The sequence below is a fragment of the Trichoplax adhaerens genome, genomic scaffold (genome assembly GCF_000150275.1).
Source record: "Trichoplax adhaerens TRIADscaffold_32 genomic scaffold, whole genome shotgun sequence".
NCBI classification, from domain to species: domain Eukaryota; kingdom Metazoa; phylum Placozoa; class Uniplacotomia; order Trichoplacea; family Trichoplacidae; genus Trichoplax; species Trichoplax adhaerens.
This window is the reverse complement of record NW_002060972.1, coordinates 183,237-203,026: the sequence shown is the minus strand read 5'-3', so window position 1 is coordinate 203,026 and position 19,790 is coordinate 183,237. Positions and strand designations below refer to the sequence as shown.

At 31.2% G+C, this 19,790-nt stretch overlaps 2 protein-coding genes across 2 annotated transcripts in view; both read right to left on the bottom strand.

Annotated features, from left to right (window-relative positions):
• Positions 1-1,432: 1,432 nt before the first annotated feature.
• On the bottom strand, positions 1,433-16,774 carry TRIADDRAFT_3006 (uncharacterized protein; the record flags this gene model as incomplete). The annotated part of the gene is made up of 6 exons (XM_002117882.1): positions 1,433-1,512; positions 2,239-2,364; positions 2,450-2,554; positions 2,778-2,891; positions 4,546-4,659; positions 16,657-16,774. Coding segments are annotated over 6 exons (657 nt in total), but the record flags the coding sequence as incomplete, so codon positions are not given.
• The window catches only part of TRIADDRAFT_1758 (uncharacterized protein), a gene marked incomplete at both ends in the record, with an annotated part of 7,037 nt that continues 3,937 nt past the window's right edge, over positions 16,691-19,790 (bottom strand). The window contains 2 exons of the mRNA XM_002117881.1: positions 16,691-16,773; positions 19,399-19,512. Of these exons, the coding sequence (XP_002117917.1) occupies positions 16,691-16,773; positions 19,399-19,512 (197 nt within the window). The remainder of the gene's footprint in view (positions 16,774-19,398; positions 19,513-19,790) is intronic.

Here is a 19,790-nt window from a genome sequence, read left to right as displayed (position 1 = left end):
ATGTTACTACTACAATTAATTTCGTTTAAGAATCTGACACTGAGATTGATTTTGGATCCTGATAAGATCCATGATGATGGAATTGGCTAAGTAATTGTACTCAATAGATTTTTCATTACTTTTCAGATTATTCAAGAACACAACTATTGTCTCATTTAATAAATAAAGTAAAGATTGTTTAGATTACGGTATAAGATTTAGTGATAGGCATCAATGGTATACGATATATTCGATCTTTAATATTGCATATAATAAAGTATTTCACTTAGTTGGTTTCCAGATTCATGGCGGCCTATTTCGAAATTACAGGCGAAATTATTCAATTAGCATCTCATTTTCCTGTTATTGCTATCTAGATTGTAACATGTTTTTCAACGATAGCCGAGAAATTCTCTAAAATTAATGCAAAGCAAATTGACTTCATTCACATTTTTCACAAAGTATCTTGTTTGCACTGATAATTTTATCTATTTCGTTAATATAACGTGTGTACTATTTTAACAAGGGTTGAATAAAGCACCGGTGTCCTAAATCACCATAAGATTGTGCAATAAAACTCGATTACTCTCTTATTAAATTTTTACTTTCTCCTTAAATTTGTTCTTATGGGCGTGCTTATATGGCTACCCAAGAATTTAAACATTTATTTTACAATCTTTAAGATTAAAGAATAATTTTAACCCACTCAATATTCTAATTCAGTTATGTAATACAGAAAATATAAAGCACAAATAAATGATTCACTAAGAGTAACATAAAATTTTAAGGTTTAAAATTTCATAAATATTAATTTAAATCTAATCATTATGCAATAATCTATTAGTTGTTCAGATAACTCACGTACTAATAATTTCATTTTAATTTCAAACTGTAAACATTGTTACTTCTTCGGTAGCGTGTAGCAAATAAATTACGATCAACACGCTATAATCAATACTTATAAAATATCGTGTGTGAAAGGTGAATCAACAGCTTTACGATGTTGGTTTTATAGAGGAAAGTTTAATCAAGAGTTCCAATAGTATAAGCAAGTAAGACGCTCTTGCTATACAGAACCATGATCAGTGATCTGAAAATAGGTTTAGCTAATCAATAAATTCAGTTTAGGACGGCATTGCCGTTTTTACAAATCAATCAAATGTACAAATTATTCTGTCTAGCAGTACAGTACGTTACAGCAATATACTAATTTAGCTCTTCGATGAAGTCTGCAGCTAGTAAAAAGAAATAGATTGTCTCGATATAAAATACATTCAATACTAAAATAGGCATATTTGCATCATATGCCGAGCCTATAATCTACGATCTCGGATAATCTTTAACAATTTACTCAAGTACTGCAGCTATTATTATTGTTATTCTTTTATCAGAAAGCAGCATGTAAATAGTAACTGATGGATTTCTATCTACTTTGACAACCTTCACCATAATAGCCAGGTTTACATTGGCAGCGGTAACCGTTTATTGTCTTGTAACATTTACCATGAATGCATGGATTGGAATCGCAATAACCTAGTTAAAAATTATAAAGTCACAAACGTGAATTATAGTATCAACAACAAGTATAAAGACAATTACCTAATGTTCTAGAATGAGTGGCGTAATATTTCTGAAATAATTGAGACAACTCTGAGTCTACTATCATAGAAATAAATTTACATGATGAATGAAAAAGATAATGCCTTTAACTACAGTTACAGTTAAGGAAATACTCTCTAAGGTCCTAATATTGAAATAATGTAGCCTAGGCCTGCAGCTATGGTAAGGTAGAAAAGTTAAAATGTGTCAGCTCACTCATATAACTAGCTGAACTATAACTAGCAAGGTACGGCAGACGATCAAGGATTACTTTTATGATCAATGTATGCAGTAGAATTGGAAGGCGTTATTTTTAAACGTGAATACAGTATCATGAGAATTGAATTAGTCTGAAACTATGTTGCGTCGTATCATTTTTGGCAAAATGTACTTAAGCTCTAAGTTTAAAAACATATGCCTTTCTAACGCAACTGGTTTCAATTTTATTATTCGTAAGCTATCTGAAAAACAGTGTAATCTCTAATTTTATTAAATTTCAATTCAGAAAAGGGCCAATTTATAAACTGCTGGATGCAATACTGTATATCTGATGTAGTAAGTTTGACTCTGGGTTAAGGAATCTCAGTATTTTATGAAACTCTTATTAATATACGCTGCTTCTGAGCTTAATATAAAGTGCATTAATGTATATTCACTTACTTCTATCACAGTTCGTTCCATGATATCCAGGTAAGCAACGACATTTATAGCCATCTGTTTTAACAACACATATGCCAAGTCGGCAAGGATCAGGACGACAGTAATCTAGCATGACAGAAAATGTTACTTTTTTAAATTTATATTAAATCGAATACAAATATAAAAGTGACTATTTCTTGGAGATTTTAAAACTCTTGAATATGGTACTTACGCAAATGACATCTCTTTCCGTAGTATCCAGTATTACAGATACATTTATAACCTGTTGCATTTGCAGAACACAAACCATTTTGGCATGGACTAGGTAGACAGTAATCTGAAATTTCAATTGTAAATGAACATCAAAATTGAATTTATCCTATATTTAAGTCATCACTATAAGGTATAGATTTCTGTGTGACATTTTTAAGGGACTCTCTTAAAATCTTCAATCAACTATCATACAGCTATTCTGGTCTATCTTGATTATAGCTTACAGAAAGTTTAATAATGATTTCTGTTAGCTGCTAGAAACAAGAATTTTACGAAAATTTGCTTACGTCGCTCGCAATTTTCTCCGTGAAAACCAGGATAACATCGGCATTTATAGGTATTATTTTCAGAAATACATACGCCACTATGGCAAGGATTTGATTGGCAGGGGTCGAAAATTTCTGCAGTTATTTAAAGATGAAGCATATTATTACCCTTATTCCGTAATAAATACGTTAATGCAAGTAATGCTTGCAGCAAATTCTTCACTGTCAGGCTAATAGGAAATACCAGAAATGAGAAATTACAAAACTGATAAACAGAAATAAATGAAATTTTCAAAGCTACGATACTACACTTATATCGGTGCTCAGGATAAAGCATCTACTAATACAAATATAAAGATCTTTCTTATTAGAAACTTTTATCAAATCTTTCCTGAGAGAAATTAACGTGTAAATATGAAAATTGAATGTTTATACAGTATCATTTACTTTTTTGACAGTAATTTCCAGTATATCCGGCTTGACATTGACAATAATAACCATTTCTTTCGGTAATACATCGACCGAATTGGCAAGGATTAGGGCAACAAGAACCTGGAAATTACACATGATAAAAATTTATTTTAGTAAAATTTCTTAGAAATACTGTATTATAAAATGATCGATGCCATATGTCAATAATCTAGAATTACATTATATGATTTTATGCCGTGTAGAATTAATTATAAAACCTCAATTTAATTTAAATTAATTAAAAGACTTTAATAATGCACAGAAAATGAATTTCTGAATGCGATTTCGATCACAACTAGAGCAATGTCTGATAATTATATTCTTTATCTGAACGATTTTTCTGTTGAGTTTTTATCTAGAAAGAGTGACGAAATTTGTCCTACATGTTTCTTTGAATAGATCTCTATTTCCTTGTACTCGATACTTATAGTATTCAATATTTTACATTTAATGCTACAATCTTATTCTCTGCATGCATTCTATGCCTCTAAAACTATATATATAGCTGCAATGATTTCAATGATGTTAATCTATGCTATTTTGATGATAGCTATATATGTGTGTAACCTATCGTTCTAATATAGATATTGATAAACTATTAGTTACGTGTTGAAAGTTAATTATTTCATCTTAACCAGGGTCGATTTCTGTTTTTTAATAACATTAGATTAATACGTTTACTATAGGATGTAAGCTTATGCTATATAATTCTGTATGGAAATGATTGCTTGTAAAAATAATCTAAAGTCCGTTTATCCGATTTATCTTAACCGTTTTCGACTGATTATATGAGAGGTGAAAATAGAATTCACTGCCACGCTCAGGCGGAATAGTAAACGTAGTTTAAAACTACTCTCTCGGCTGTGACGGTTTATTGCATATGATAAGGATTTGCTCAACTTAAATAATTGAGATTAAGAGTTAGAGGTAGCGAACCTACAGTAATAGTAAAAAACTATTACTCGGTCATTACAATAGCCGAACTCTGACTCATATCTCATACAGTGCAATTATTGCCGTGTTAGTTTTTCTCGGATACTTTTAAGACAGCTTACACATTGATCTATAGCAACTATCCCATGTAATAATTTTATCATCAGCGAATAAAGAGTCTATTTTCTGGCACAGATATTGTACCAGTGTTTCAATAATAACTAGCTCAATTTCTGTCGACACATTGAAAGCTACAACATTGTCAAAAATATTGCATTATCCACAAACTAACATTTGATACTATTGCGATACGTCGAACGAAGTCGTAAAGCTTTAATTCATTTAATTATATGCATGAATATTTTACAAATTCCTCGTTACTTACGTATCTGACAAGTTTTTCCGTGATACCCTAGTCGACATTGACATTGATATCCAGTGCCGCCTTTTATCAATTTACATTTTCCTCCATTTTGGCAAGGGTTCTGATTGCAATTATCTTATTTTGATATGAAAAGATTTAAATTAAACATTAAGCATTGTTCTGAAGATGAATAATATTCTAGTTGTCTTTCTTATGAGTTTTCTGATAGCTAAATAAATTAAATTAAAATCCAAAATACCTTCAACATGACTGCAAGAACTTAAGTAAGACACGGATAATTTATCCATTTTATAGACCATGTAATCGGAGCATTTTTTGTAGGCAATAGAAATATTACGTAAACATCGTGCTTGTCCAAAGTGAAAACATAAATTTCTTCTTCCGGTATCATCTGCAATAAACAGTAAATTAAATTATAAGAAGTGCCTGTCACTAATGATAGAAAATTGAAAGATACAATGAGCAAAGTACAGCTTGAAAAGAAATAAATCTATTATTTAGTTAAATTAAAAAATTTATCAGCGTATTGGTTTGATGGCTTTGTTTATCTACCTTACAAAATATGATATTGAATCAACTGTTTAATGTCTGTTTTAGTTTAACTACAGTAATAATTGCTATCAATATGAATTTGCGACGATTGTTCAACTTATGATACTTTATTAATTAGCTAAGAGAAATCCAATGCACATTTAACACTGTTTTTATTTATAAACTATTGCAAGATCTGAAACTTTAATTATCACTATGTTTACTGTTATTCTTAAAGGCTGTAATCAACATCTAGTTTTATGAATAAGTTCCATTGGATATGTATTTGATACAGTAATTAATATCGATGAAAGAAATTTTAATTTTGACTCTATAAAATAGATTAGAATTAACGCATTGGAACTACTGATCAGACATCGACTAAAATTTACGGTTTCTATTATGGCTATATTTTGCAATATTTATTCAAGAATTGGAATGCTATACAGCCTATCAATCTTTTACAAGGCAATTTAAGGTAATTTACTATTAATATTGATTCTAGATGATATATTAATAGTACAACAAAAATTACAAATGCATTAGATCAATTGTAAACAATTATTGAATCGTATGGTTAACAAGGTACCCTTGGATGCAAACATAGCAGTACAGCAGCCGTAAGAGCTTACTGTGCAAGTCGTTATTAATCCATCTAGCCACAGGTAAACAATTTCTTGGAGCACTGGTTCTATACCACCGTAAAGTAGAATGTTTCTGCTTAGAAATGTTGAAGCTAGGGCGTTTTAGCTGATTATCAGGTAATAAATCGAGATTTTGGGCCATAGAATCATTGACAAAAGTTGTTGATTTGGAACATGGATCTTCTAAGAATTATAATAGAGAATTTTATTCGCTTAAGTAATCTTTTTTTAAGTTATTGTTTATAATAAAGTTTGCAAATTGAAATTAAAGGAAAATTTTGATCAATGTGTTGCCTTTGAATTACAGCAATATCATTAACTGAGTCAGAGATTTTGTCGAAATTATGCACGCAGTTTTTGTCATGTGGTTTGAAGATATCCTAATGTATAATTTTAATAACTAACCACAATAAGTTACGTTATGGCTACAATAGAAGCCAGGTAGTATTTCTTACTATGATATCATTCAAATTAAGTCAGTCATCAGAATAGAATCAAGTTGATAATAATCTATCTCATTCATTACATCTACACACAAAACTATCACCGTGATGAAAATCGGTACTATTCGAAAAATATTTTGAGAAATACAAGGTACTTAACATCTAATGTAAGTACTTTATCCCTACCGTACTGCAGCCTGATAAGCATTTGTTACAGTAGCCTTATTAAATACATTGTTTAATTAGCAAAAATTTAGTAGAATTTTAAAGATAAATAATCTGAAGTAATTGTATATTATAACCCACTCAATATTAATTGGAAGGAAGCTACTATATTATCTGAACACAAACTGAGAATGCAAAGCACTGAAACGAGCGCCCTTTTTACTCTTGCTCCACAACTGATCGACTAACCTACAATAGCAATGGGTATGAAAATCACTCTCAAAATAGTTCATTAATGAAACTGATCTTAATCGGATAGTTAAGGTATTTACGATCGTAAAATGTATGAGATTTGTTGGCGTGTAGTTGATGTATTATTGTTATTAAACTTCAAAGCTATGTAACAATAAAATGCTTAGGTTAGTGTATCTGCAAATATACTAATTGGACCGCCAAGAAATAAAAAATAAATAAATGTATGGACAGTTTTGTGCCTATGTTGCAGTATGAATTGAACTAGCAATGCTCAACCCCTGTAAAAGAGGTAATGATATCAAGAATAACATCTAAGTCTTCATTAAATAACGAATGTATCGAATAAAAGGACATTTAAAATTATAATTTAACTAATCTATATTCAATTGCAAGAAAATCCTTAGTCTGATGTATATCTGTGATAAAGAACAGCAAATTGACAACAGCGGAAGCATTTTATGTGTGAGCCGTGACATTTTGCTCTATGAGATTTTCTTTATCATGATTAAAAACTATATTTTATATGGGTAAAAAAATTAAAAGGATAGAAAATGGAGTAGAAAAGTTTATGAAAAATTAATTTTGCAATAGACGTTATAGGTTTTGATAGTGCAGCAAATTACAAATGTCAAAGCTATAGCCAAAATACAAGTAGTTTATTTATTACATTCCAGTTGTTGCAGCTAGGAAGATAACACTTTGTTTTTACATTACCTAAGGCTTGCAAGCTAGTAAGGAAAAGACTCAAAATCTAGAGGATAGAATAAGAAAATGTAAGAAAATTGTATGTTGTATTTAAGATTAGATAAAAACTATGATAGCTTTATTTTAAATTTTCGATTAACAAATAGACTAGACGGTGTTACTCTAATAATATATCTGCCATAGTCTTAGTATTAGCTCTTCAAGTATACGAAGACATACTGCCTAGGTTATGCTATTACGAAATTACAGCTTACCGCAAACTGCATTGAAAATAGAATTCTGGACATTTTTTGAAAAGCTCAATACTAATAGTGTTTCTTGTTCGAATATGAAATTGATATAATTTGGTTGCAATCGATACTTTCAATACACCAACGAAAACGTCGTAACGAAATTCTTGCTACCCTTAGCATGGCGAACCCTTTTATAGTTGCCTTTAATGCGAGGTCATCAAGCAATACAGCGAAAAAATCGATCGTTAATGTTGCTATTATATGAAAGATTACTGTAATAAGGGTAAAATAAATAAATAACTTCAATAACAAAGGTTATATTGTGTACCATGGAGAAATTACGTTTGTAAATGTTCGTTCGTAAATGTTAAGGGAAATGTGATAATGTATTCAAGATGGCGAAAATTTACCTCATGGTGGGAAATAAAATCCAGGGAAGCTTTTCTCTGTAATCGATGAATTTGAGAAAGCTTAGACACTCACTTTGTAGTAATGATAAAATTTAAATTTAAATTTCCAGCAATAAAATAATCCAAACGGTAATGATTGGGCTTTTAACCTAAGATTAGCAATCCTTATCACAAATATAGGTTATTTAAACACTGCCGATCGCTAATGTTAAGCAAAAAGATCAATAGCCCTTTAATCTTATAAACTCTAAACAACAATTCCATATTACCTATACAAAATATAGTTGAATACTCAGCTGTAACTCTCTACTCAGGAATTCAGAATCATATCAGAGTATTACTCAACCGCAGATCTTTATATGGCCGTCAGCTATGGCCTTCTTCGCTCCATTATACCAGCCATCATCTATAATTACTTTATTACTTTCCACTATCAACTATTTTTTTGTCACCTAGTGCTTTAACTTCTTTTACTGTTGCACTTGCAGAAGTCATGACTGCTGAAATCGCTTCACTAGCTATTATAAATTTCCTTGTTGATTAATTTCGCAGATTGATACGTGTATTGCTGTAAGGTCATTAAAATAAAATTCTGTTCTTTTTACTGATACAAAATATTTTATTTCTTGTACCATCCATTATTATTAAAACATAGTCGATGTAGATATTTAATTTTAATTGCATCGGGGAGAATAATAATTTAATTTGTCTTCAAACTTTCTTACAAACCAATATCTTTTCCATTCTTTCATGCTAAAATTTCAATCCTACCTGCCTTGCATTAATAGCATGGTGCCAACATTGCATTTTATCACATTTATGCTAGTAAGTGTTCTTAGTTTATTATTTAATTGCTATAATTTTTGCTCCCCTAATTTTTTATCCATTTTTATATTTATATTATGTCTACATAAGTGTATTTTTGTCCTAATATTTAATATTGATGTGACTCTCTACTACATAATTAAGGTAAGCGATGATCATTTTAAATCTATAAATACAAAAATTTTTACCATACACTTGATGGGTGTTCTACGCCATTGGCACCGACGTGAGTTTGTTATGTCTGGCCCCTATCATAACATTTCTTTCGCAGTATAAAATTTGGATAGTTTTCCTAATATAGATTTAATTGAGGCAGGCCGCAAAAATTTCTATGATTAATCTAAAAATGAATTATTTACAAATGTCCAATCAGACTAGCATACTAGATTCTGAAATTCAGCGATTCTATGAAACTATGTCTATTCTCTACTTGATACTGGCCATCTATGCTAAGCTGATGTCATTAAAAGCAGCGATTACTATGATTAACAAAAAATTATTGTGTTTCTACAGTATAAAATTTCGATTTCTTCTATGATTGAATCATGTATTTGTTAATATGATGCTTTAATAATATAATTATATATAATGAATTTTTGAAAAACATGAACTGAGATAGTCTAGCTATCGCAAAGTAGTCTTCGTCAACGAATTACGTTAATTTAGTAGATTACGTATACGTTTCGTAGGTAGAGTTCTACGGTGAAAGACTAATCTATTAATCTATACCACGCAATATAAGGCTATTTAGACTAAAACTAATATAGCTTACATTTTATTAATATTTACTCGAGTACAGTTTAATACAGTAAAATAAAGGAAGTAATCAGTTAACTGACTACTCATCCTTTATACCTTTTGCCATATATATGTGGTTGTCACACACCACTAGTGACAAATTAGTTTACACATGCCAATCCTTGCGGAGAACGCCACTTACTGACTTAAAGAGACGAGATTAGCTACATCACCAAATAATTCAGTTCCAACGACCGAATACTATAGTATAATCAAAGAGTCACTGACAGTGTAGACGAGGTAGTCAGAGATTGACTACTATTTATTACTGAAGAAATCTTAGCACCCAAGATTATAATCTTTACAATTCAATAGCAATTGATAAACTAGTTGACTGTCTAACCGACTAACTAACCAAAAAGGGATCTTCAGATACCAGCCTTTAATAGTCTCGTCAGAAACTCCTAATGCACATAAAGTAAAACTACCCTTTAAGAGCTTACGCATCATAATAGAGGTGCAAGTTACATAGCGGGAATTCTTACGGTAAGGCTAAGTGATGTAGTCCATGTACAAAAATCACAGTACAAGTTACAAACTAATTAAGGATGCATATTTGAAGTATTGCCATTCTATGATTTATTTATTTAATTGCTTTTGTTGTGACTCAAATCGTGATTAGAATGCTAGCAATTATATTGATCGTCTGTCCTACTCTCTACCAGCATATTTATTAATTGAAAAACGGCAACTTTCATAAATGTCTTCGTCTTCATTAAAAATTTATAATAATTAGCTACTTACTCGCTACATTTACTAATTGAATTAACGGAGAGAATCGTAAATGCACTATCTTCAATTACAATTTCAAAAATAATTAGCTCATTGCCTGTTGTCTTACATCATATTTTCACTTTATTAAAAAGTTTCTTTTAACACTAGATTGTAAGTAATATGATAGACATAATTTCATGTAGATTACAGCCGTGTACAGTAGTTCGTTCATCAATGCATGAAGATTCTATGAGCACAGTACAATATTTCTTGCATATATAGCTGCTACATTTTTTAGGGAAGGACATTAAATCCAGAAGGTTCCTAAATAAAGTTGAAGTTGATATAATGCTTGTCATACACATATTTTTATTTCGATAGCATAGCATATAAAGTGGCTAATATTCATTGTACTCCATAGTGTAACAAACAGATAATATCAAATCCTTTAATGCGGTAGTGAGTGAAGCATAGAGAAAATTTTACCAATCTAACGAGTACCGGTAATAAATGTATATTAAATTGGCAAGTTAAAAGTAAAAGAGATCACGAATTTAAAAACATACAGTGAAATCTAAACTTAAATGCATATCTTTTGTTCATATGGGAAACGGATTAGTGCGAATGATTTCATCACTTTTCTAGCAGTATTAAACTCGTGAAAAGCTTGGGTTTGCAACCCCTTTGGTTCGCAATCTTCCAACTCAAAATCTGAGTTATTAAAATTGAGCAAATCTATAACATGATACAAGATTATAAGCATAGGAAACTATCCTACTTTTTTGATGCTACTGTACTTCAATTACTACTGTAATTCGCTGAAACTACTACACTAAACTAAAATGTATATCTTATATTCATTTGGGATACGGATTGGTGTGAATGATTTCATCGCTTTTCTAGCAGTATTAAAATGAAGCGGCAGATAGATATCAGAAATACCGTGATTACAGCTATTAATAAATTGCATTTCCTGTTTAACTCTGTTACGATTATGTTGGTTTACCTCATCATCTTTTGTACGGACAACGATGGCTGATTGCAAATTAGTGTGTAAGAAACACCATTTATGTTCATATGTGAGAGAGTGAAGCTGCAGTAAATCCCTCTTCTTCACAATTCTAAAGTTCATCAACAAAAAAATTGAAAAAATCCAATGCTACTAAGGGGAAAATAAAACCAAATTGTGTAGGGCAATGATATCATCAACTAGAGTTGATCTATTTCGTCTACATTCTGCAATGACATAACAATAGCTGGAATGCTATTAATGTATCGGTATGTCAAATCGACGTCTAATAGACGCTGCATGGCGATATTTTGGGGATGATTAGCTTATTCAGCCTCTTAAAATGATTTATTGTAGTGTCAATAGCTTGCCAGTAAAGGTTATAACCTTCCGTAATTTAGTTACTGTAATACTAAAACAGATTGTGGTAATGACAGCGGCCCATTTTCAATTTAAATTGTATTGATACTATCAGAATGTTCCTTGTTAATGATATTTCAGACAATGTTTATCGTAATAATCATGAAGCAGCAGTCGATTTCCACTAGGAATTATTCATGCTTGTCCTATCTCTGCCTGTTACGATGCGTAAGCTCGTCCTAATACTTTGTCGAGGATAAAAGCGGTTGTGATGACAGAATGTTCAAGTAATCTCAGAACTAGGGTTCTGGAAGCGAACAGAAATGATATGGCTACGATAATCATACCTCAAGAGTTATTCACTCTTTTTACTGCCACGAATAACTTGACGATTGCCATACTGTCATAGTATAATAATTCTGCTAAAGTTTCTTTCCATGAGAAGTCTACTCTAGCCTTTTTTTTACTGTATAAAATATGAAATTGAATAGTGTACAAACTTTGCAGTTGTTAAAGTAGTTTCATCTTACAACTTAGCATATCTATTTTTACACTTTTACGCGAGATCGATTCGATCTTGGCAATAAATCCGTCGCAACATTGATATGGCAATTTTTCATTCCTTCTTAATTTATCAAGTTGATCATGACAAGAATTGGGTCTGGTTTGACAATATGTGGATACTGATCGAAGAATAAACATTTCTCGTGACTATTTTTAAATCATTTTTAGCTGGTGAGGTGCAATCAATTAATTGAATATAAAAAATGCGAGGCTATATTCAGTTTTCTTGAATACCTGCATTTATTTTGGCTTATTAGTAACTTGCAATCAATGCAATATTAAAATAAATTAAGTCGAATTGCTCATTCGTAATGATATACCTTTCTCATACATCTTTTCGATCTCCAATGCTTGGCAACGATTTCTAGTGTTATCAAGTTAGCATCGGTAACTGGTATGGTTAAAAATTATACAAAATTCCATACTGACAAGAATTATAAAAGCAAAAATAACGAATGTAGAATGATAGTGATAAGATTCAATGAGTAATAAAATCTGCCATTACTATTATAGCTATCCTAATAAATATCACCTTATAAAATAGAAATTTCGCAGTCATAATGTAGTAGCTGAAGTGTTGTAAGATCTTTCTATTTTAGATATCAAGCAGTTTGGCAGGTGAGATCTTTCTTTTCCCATTTTTTGTAATTTCCTTTTTAGTTGTTTATGTTACATACTTAAATAAAGCATCAATTTCAGTACGGACGACAATCATACAGGAGAGGAAAACAACATACGAGTAACTGAATAAACTTTAACCTAAATTGTATAACTGGTATGATTACTTTTGCTACTTGGTTTAATTAGATTACTTTTTATGTAAGTACAAATGATCTTACTGATAAACATTCATATTTTATAAAATACTGGCTGATAGTTAATATCATTATTTTCAAAGAAAAAGAGACGGAGCTATCTTGCATTATTGAGTAAGACCTGCCGGACCATTGTGATCTTCTAGAACAGTTGATATCTTGCAAATGGAAGTAAGATGGAAGAAAAAGGAATAAACACGAATAAAATGCAACCCATCTCGCGGATGATTTTCAAGATGCTTATTTATTGCACATTTAGAGTATTAATTTCACGGTACATCGTAGATATCTGTATGCATGTGGCAGTTATTGAATTATTATAATGGAAATCTCACTTGTTCACATGTCTTTATGAAATCAATTTCCAAGCATTTTTATACTAGAATATAACAGCTTGAAGGCTTACATAATGTGCCTACTACAAGTACAGATTGGAGTTTTAGGATAGATGGAAATTACTAATTTCTTAATTATGATGGACTTATCGCTAAATGACAGAATTCTTCATCAATTGACGATGCCTATGACAGAATTCCGCTATTATTGAATTTTTGTCCCTATCCACCAACTTGAGATACTAGTTGCATTGGCACTACAAGTAAACAATCTATTGTAACTTTCATACTGGCCAAAATTATCTTCACTATAGACAGAATCGGGAACTGTCTTATCAGAACAGCCAAAGCTAGATTCGATATGAAAATGTTCTGATGTTCCCGTGTCAATAAAATGTGTTGTATTTCTGTAAAGGTGGCCGCGAATGTTAACGTAATCGATATATTGGCATCTATCTGCTGTACCAACTTCCAATATATTCCATCGTAGAAATGAACTTTGTATATAATCGACAGGATCGGTTAGAAGAGGAAAAGAAAGGGAATTAAAATTACATGTTGCTCGCCATAGCCCTCCATCACTGAAATTTTGATATTGATGATAGGTAGATAACATTTGTTCGCGACTCATGCGATATAATGGCCATGGCTTAGAGCTTACGTTTTCATGATTGATGGGGCTATCGTACGGAAATGAACGCCTTATTTTAGGATGCTGTCTATTGGCAAAAGAAAATGAATCTATTAAAGTCCAAGCAAAACCAGGCTGTGAGTTAAAGTCGCAGTAGACGCGCCATTTTTTAACTTTCATAAAGTTGCTAGTTCCGTCATCATAGATGTCGTAATATTGATTGGGTAATTTTTTATTTGGCTGTTGCATGGCAATATCATAGCAAGATTTAGCTTTGGTTAGACAATATTCGGTAGCTGATGAAAGAAGTAAAAACTTTTGTTAGCTGTTTGCCAGTATTATTTAACTAATAAGATACATTGAATGAATAACAATATGAACTACATGGATAGATCAAGTTTTCAGCAATTATTATTGTCATTTCGGTTTATAAACGACTTACAATCAATTCAGTGTTGAAAGTAAAATATGTAAATCGAGTAGAAGTACATTTGATGATGACGTACCGTTCATATTTGTTTGGCAACGATTTCCGGTATAGTAAGGATAACATCGACATTGATAATTGCCGTTGTAAGTGATCTCGCATTTTCCATACAGACAAGGAAAGGATGAGCAAGAATCTAAAGTGGCGGATATACAGTGTAAAAGATATGGTTCGAAAAATGTTAGAATCTACAATGTAATGAGCTATCACGAAGGAAATTCTGTTGTAAAATAGAGGTAGACTAATGCGAAAGAGTAACTGAAGTATTACAGCAAAGCTAATAAAAATACTCTAATGTTGAAGGCACTTTTATTTTAGAATGATATGAAGCAGTACAATAAACCAGCTCTTTCTTTCCGAATATGTCATTATATCCTATGCAGGGTACTTATTGAATTAGAGTTGAAATCATGAAGCTTCACTTCCTATCAATTGCGAAAACTAGGCTTAATGGAAATGGATGAATATTGAAGTCGCACCTTTATCAATTAGTTTGCTCATTGATTGAAATAATCAAACTATTATTGTCAGTAAACACTTTATTTAACAGACAACTAATGATATTAATTGTAAGAGTAGAGACAATTCTAGCATACAGAATATTGTTTTGGCATATTAATAAAGGAATATGTGATGTGTCATGCATGTGCTTAATAAGCAGCTTCAGTTTTAAGACGAACGAGAAACCTACAGGAGAACTATATAGCTGATCTCAATTTTTACCTAAACTGTGATACTGTCATAATAAACAATTTATATATAATATTGACGGAAAATAAGGATTGTTGCTTTAAATAATTCCTCTAAAAGGAAGAGTTATTTCTATTGTAGCAAATTTTGTCAATGTGACTAACTAGTTATATCGAAAATGATCTCTTTACCTTTATATTGACAGTTTAATCCAACAAATCCTCGAAAACATTTACATTGATAACCAGAAGCTGTAGACAGACACTGTCCCTGACGACAAGGAGACGATCTACAGTAATCTTTCAATATCAATTAATCCATCGATTTAGAGATCATCATAAGGCTAACTTTCTATCTGCAACACATTGAAATAATAACTTACGTACCTGGATCACTGACTTGACTACAATAATTCAGAATGCATGCTGATGATGGATCTGCTTTATAAATTACTTTTCCATTGGCGCAAGATTTCGTTTTCATAGACAGTGTCTTAAAACAAGTTGAAAGACCAAAATTGATGCAGATCAGACGACTTTTTAGGTTTAAGTCACGATTGACTAAAGATTGAAATCAAAATAAAAGTCATTATCATTTATAATGAAAACTATTTTGGAATACTCTATGATATAGTAATTTCATACTGCAACTAATTATATATACGATAGTAGAATGATGGAGAATTTCGTTACGAAGTTAATTGCAAGTTGCTTGCTTTTGTAACTACAGTGCATTTGCCTTGTTGTTGGTTGATATCGATCCAGTTTGCTAAGTTGGTGCAATTATCTTGGAGATTAGCTTCATACCAACGAGCTGGTTTATAGTTTCTCGAATAAGAATTACACTGGCTGTTTATTTTAAATACTTTCATAAAATCGCTTGATTGATTAAACGTATTATTAAAAGAAATATGATTTACGGAACAAGGATCTATAATAAAAGAGCAATCATTATAAAGCATAATCGATATTGACACCAGGCTTGATTAAATATAATCATAATAGTAAAATAATACTTTCTATTGCAAATAATTTTGTAACCGTGTTTGTTATTGGAGGTGTGAGTTTTAATTTTTAGCTAACTATGGATTGATTTAAATGATAGCTTAAGATACATACCCAAGCAAGTATGATTGTCGGTATGGAGTTCTAAGTTATCAGGACATGTGCAATAGTAGCTGGAATAGAGATTCTTGCAATGGTGGCTGCATCCACCATTTTTGTTTAAACATTCATTTACATCTGCAATGGTAATAAAAATAGATGTTCATGTATAGTATCTGCTGAGCAAATAGTACTCAATCATTATGCATTTATACTTGCTATACATGTATGCTGCCTTATTCTACGTTAATGATTTGTAAATAACGATTTATTTATTATCAATATCAGAATAAACTAATTTTTTATCTAGATTCGATGTTATAGTTATATTAAGGTAACTAATCTTCCTTGCAGTTGAATTTAATCCTATTTAAGCTGATCCAACAGTTAATACAGTTACCTGTGTCACAATTGGTACCAGTCATCCCGGGTGAGCATTGGCAAGTGTAATGATTAATGTTGTCGATACAGTCTCCAGTAAGGCAAGGATTAGAAGAGCATTCATTAATTTCTAAATGAGATTAATAGTAAAGCAGAGAATGATTATGAAAGGAATAATGATTATAATAACCTACTTTTTGTCGGTGTGGTTGATTATATAATTAGCTGAAAAATTCCAATTAATTAACGAAAATTAGATTATTTAAAATATAGGCAATAAATCGTGTTCATCATTTAATACTATACGAATAAATGAAGTGAATTTCTTGAAGGTATGATTTATTACTTGGAGCAAAATCAGGTCAAGTATAGACAATAATGTAATGAGCTATTTTATAAAGAAAGGCGGATCAATAGGGCTAATAGTATTCTCGCTGGCATCTTGAGTTAGTTTCAGGTGTTTTCCCCTATTCAAACTTAATTAAAGTAATTACGAACATCACACGGTTAAGAAAAAAATCGTAGTAGACAGCCGCTATAATGGATAAAATGAATCCATCCTGATATTTTGGAGTCATGAAGTAGAGTTTGCTTGTAATATTGCAAGACGATTCTACGACCAACTTAGCGCACAATTAAATTTATCAATGGATACTGTATTGCAGATCATGATTATGTCAAGAAATCAGAATTGTAACTGTAATTTTGGGTACAGAAATTGCTGTTAAGATTATATCACCTTTAATACATTTAAATTAAATTTGCTCGTTGTTAAAATCAACTTAAGACATCGATACTTTCAATGATGACAAAATATTTTAAAGTGAAGTAATTTCATTTCTGCTAGGCAACGATATCCTTGTACAATTGAATTAAATCTACTGATTCTTATGTAAGATTGTTGAATATAACTTAACAATATAAAAATAAGCAGAATATGGAATCGACCGCTTGGTTGATGTTGTGAAAATTTTTAAAATTTGTATCACTTACCAGTATCACACAGCCTGCCGGTAAAACCAGGTGAACATTGACATTGGAAGGCAGTAGAGTTTCGAGCAGTACACTTACCATTTTGGCATAGATTTGGATCGCACGGATCTATCAACAATTTATCAATAATCTTATAGGGTTGCTTTACATGGAATGACTACTACAAATTTTAATCGGTTGTATTAAGCTATATATATCATTGACAAACATATGTCACTAAACTTACGCCAACGATTGGCACAATATCTGGAGCAGAGAGGATAATCTTTCGGTGGAGATAGGTAATATACCTGATATTGATTGCAGTTTTTTACCATAATGTCAGATGTTTTGTAACAGCATTGGCTGTTGTGGTTGAAGCAGATTGTTCTATTGACGATGCCATCCTGAACTATGTAAATAATTATTTTAGTAAGCACAATAATAAAATTTATATAAAGAAAAATTAAATATGCAAGGTATGCGCTAGGAATTAAATTAGTCGCATGGCAACATCTCTATTCCATACTGATTGACTATTTGCGTTATAATTATAATTAAGAATCTATTGCCGCGTTGAAAAGCATGAAACACCCCCTGCAATAGATTTACTACTCAAAATTAACCATCAAATATGCAACATGATCTCTTTCACAGAGAAAAAATATAATTTGGAATATTATGAGTAATATATTCGGCCTTCATGAATTTGAAAGCCAATATTTACTTATAGATATCGAAATTAACCTGGCACTATCGTAAATAAGTAGAAGTATTATGTTTATTGTTGATATTTGTGAAATACTGTGAAATCGAGAAGGATTCGCCTCACGAAACGCATGAATTTGGTTTTTATAAGCAATAGCATGGGATTAAGGTTACTATTATCATAAATTGAAAACGGATATTCCTCTTGCCGTCTTACTATTTTCTTTATTTAAGCTTTTTAATTTATGTATGAGTTATATTACTGTCAGATTTATAAATACGAAACAATGAGCGTTTCTTATTCTTAGCCAGAATCATTTTATTGATAATAGATACAATAAAATGGTTGTATAGTATGTTTTAAAAGGCATTGCTTATAATAACATATCAAATGATCAACATCAGTACCTTTAGGATGTGATCCATTCATCCAACCCGTAGATACAGTTTGACATCTTGCGATCGGTGGGCAATTTGCGGAAAGCATAAAATTGCTCCCATTGCTGCCGGTTAAACGATACCAATTAGGTGTAATGTCATCTCCATCGCAGCGTAAAGGAATTAAATGTCGATTTTTTATCAAACGTGTAGAATCGGCAATGGTCTGGTAGGCTGTGCATGGATCTTCAATCAAAGAATTTAAGTAATTTTGTGATGAAATAAAATTTTCAACTCAGTATTGCTTAAAAAATTAAGACATTGGAAATATATCAATATTTGCATATCTCAATAAACTTAAAACTACAGGCACGGCTGATATTAATTATATTTAATACTGGGATAGTATTAGATCAATCTGACCACAAGCTAAGGTATGCGTAAGAGTGCGGTATTTGATAACACTAAATCGCCTGATAGGAAATATTTAAAGCACGAAAGGAGAAATTTTCTTAATATCAAAGAAATATTAGCAGCCGCCAATGAATCATTTCAGAATATAAGTTTGATATTGATACAGTATTGTAACTTCTACTCATAGTGTATATCTATTTGTAGATTGAAACTACCATAGTTAGTATATGCAATATAAAATGTATCTGCAAACTTGGATCAATGGTATACTCACCAAGGCAACGACTACTATCATTTCGACCAATATAGTCATACCGGCATTGACAGTAATAACTACCAACGGTATTGATACAATCATGCGCGCAGCCACCATTCATTTGCTGACATTCATTTATATCTGCAAGAAAATTGCAGGTTTGCAATACATTACTTATATTTTATGCTAAATGTATGCTTGCAAAATAGCTAAGAAATATACGGTGTATGTCAAATGCGTTAGTAAAAGCCGCTTCAAAGTTAAGAATAGTTTCAATAATCACATACTAAAATTAGAGCTTTGACTTAAATGTTACCAAAGTACTGTAAGAAAATAGATCGTGTAGTGACATAGATACTCCGAGAATAAATTCCGCAATAAGACGCAGATACTGATTGAGACCAGCCATTAAAAAATGC